General features: G+C 59.6%; 1 protein-coding gene across 1 annotated transcript; it reads left to right on the top strand.

Moving 5' to 3' along the window:
- Positions 1-3: 3 nt before the first annotated feature.
- LOC311328127 (uncharacterized protein) lies at positions 4-1,783 on the top strand (the record flags this gene model as incomplete). The annotated part of the gene is made up of 2 exons (XM_084462152.1): positions 4-63; positions 356-1,783. Coding segments are annotated over 2 exons (1,488 nt in total), but the record flags the coding sequence as incomplete, so codon positions are not given.
- Between the last annotated feature and the right edge of the window lie 621 nt (positions 1,784-2,404).

Consider the following 2,404-nt stretch of genomic DNA (forward strand, 5'->3'; position numbering starts at 1 on the left):
CGCGAGAGGGAACTGAGCGGCCCCAAGAAACGTGGACCCAAACCCAAGAACCTCGTCTCAAAGGTATTGTTTTTTCTGGCATATTCCCAGCAGCACGGGCTGACGTCATGTTCTTGTGTTTGAAACAAACGTTTAGATAAAGACATTATAAATCAGCAGAAAGGGTCTGTTCGGTTGTGACTGTTGAATTCACCCACGATGACCGCTAAACAAGATTGCGAGTTCTTGTTTTCTTTTAGCGTAGCTTATGCTTTGATGATATCCTCTGTTGAAGTGACGGCGTGTAATTGTAGGCGTGTACTTCCTGGTTTGCCCCTCTCAACTTCCTCCTCCTCTTCTTCTCTCGTTTCCTCAGCCTCGTGGCCAGAAAGGGGAGGTTTCCTCCCGAGCGTCAAACGCCCGCCAGAGTGCCCCACGCTCCTCCTCCTCCTCCTCTACTCCCTCCTCCTCCGCCAGCAGGCCACCCCCCTCCTCCCATCCCTCCTCCTCCTCTTTGGCGCCCTCCCCTAAACTCAACTCGCTGGCCGCCACCCACAAGCTGAAGAAAGACATTCGCCGCTGCCACCGCATGTCGCGCCGGCCGCTCCCCCGCACTGACCCCTTAGCCCCGCCCTTCGGGAGCCCCGGCGCGGCGTTCCCCTCTCGCGCCGCCGTCTCCCCGTTCTCCGAGACCGTCCGCATCCTCAACCGGCGCGTGAAGCCGCGCGAGGTCAAGAGGGGGCGCATCATCCTCAACCTCAAGGTCATCGACAAGCCGGGGGGCGCCGGAGGCGGAAGGGGGGGAGGCGGGGCCAGGAAGACGCCGGCCGTGGGGGGGCGTCTGAACATCCCCTCCAGGAATCGCATCATCGGGAAGAGGCAAGGAGAGGCGCCCTATAGGCCCTTCCAGCCGCCACTCAAGATGCTGGGTTTCCCGATGTACGGGAAGCCCTTTGGGCTCCAGTGTGGGGGCCCGGGGCCCTTCCACTCACAGCCAGGGACTGGCTCCTACTCAGGGGTCACCGGAGCCAGGGACACCCCTTCCGCTGGGGGGGCCCAGCCCCATTACCAGCCTCCCCCCTCCCCCTCCAGCTCCAGTGGCTCCGAGGCCAACCCTTCCTCTCCCTCTCAGAACCAGCCCACCCCCGCTGCTGCTCCCCCCAAGCCCGCCTCAGTGGCCTCCATCTTGGGGCTGCCTTCCAAATCGAGTCCCCAGGCTTCGGCCTCGGCCCAGCCCGGCCCAGCCCAGCCTCCAGAGCCTCAGGAGAACCAGAAGCCGCCGCCGGCGCCGTCCGCCTCGTCCTCCTCCGACCCCAACCCGGCGTCCGCCGCCTCTTTCCTCCCTTCCTCGCCCTCCCTCTCTTCCGCCACCGGCTCCTCCTCTTCCTCCCTCGAGGACGAAGACGAAGACGCTCTGGACCTTTCTCGCGAGGGGAAGAGGAAGCTGCGTGGCGGGCGTCGCCGCGGACAGAAACGCCCACCCACCTCCGACGGCGCCGCCGCCCCGCCGCCTCGCGACCCCACTAGCCCCGCCCCTGCCAGCTGCCCCGTCGCCGCTGACCCCGCCCCTGCCGGCGGCCCTCGGCGGGTGCCCGTGGAGGGCGACCCCGACTGGCGCCCCGAGCTCGCGCCGAGCTGCCAGGACGTGGTGGTCACCGACGTCACCACCAACCTCCTCACCGTCACCATCAAGGAGTTCCCCTCCCCTTCCTCCCGCCCGGCCTCACCCTCCTCCTCCTCACCCCTCGACAAAGCCTCACCCCCAACCCCCACACCGCAAGACCCCACCCGGCCCAAGCCATAGGAAGACTTTCATGAGAGATGCCATTGATTGCCATTGTAGCCGACGCAGAAAATTCCCTTAAATACCCTGCAATACTGCAATTATAACCGTCCTTTACTCTTGAATTATATATAACTTCATGGAATGAAATGAATTGTAGTGTAACGTCACACCCCCACCTAGCCGTCGAATAGGGTGAGAGCGTATTTTTGAAACGGAGAAAAAAAAACAAAAAAAAGTATATAGATTTGAAGTAGGCCAGGGAATGCTGTTTCCATGGCTATTTGAACGGCACTTTCTCAGCCAACCTGAGTCCACATGTGCTCTCTCTTAGCTTTAGGTGGCTTTGATTTGCCCTACTGTGCAGCACCTGGCGTGACGCAACCAATGGCGTGTTCCCAGAAGTAAACGTGGCGAGCTGTGAAGGCTAAATCATATGCACCTGAAGCTCAAGACCGAAAAAGCAAAGTGGTTTTTAAGAAGGTTCAATACTAGAGGCGGGATATGACTAGATGCCTTCCGTCATTCTCAATTATTCTCCCAAAGTCATTGGAGTTCCAGCTTGTTAAGGGTTAAATGAGGTATTAGCTTTTTTTTTTTTGCACTTACGTCATTGGACTCCGCAATACTGCATTTTTAAGC

The sequence above is a fragment of the Borostomias antarcticus genome, assembly GCF_949987555.1.
Source record: "Borostomias antarcticus genome assembly, contig: scaffold_1122, whole genome shotgun sequence".
Lineage (NCBI taxonomy): Eukaryota > Metazoa > Chordata > Actinopteri > Stomiiformes > Stomiidae > Borostomias > Borostomias antarcticus.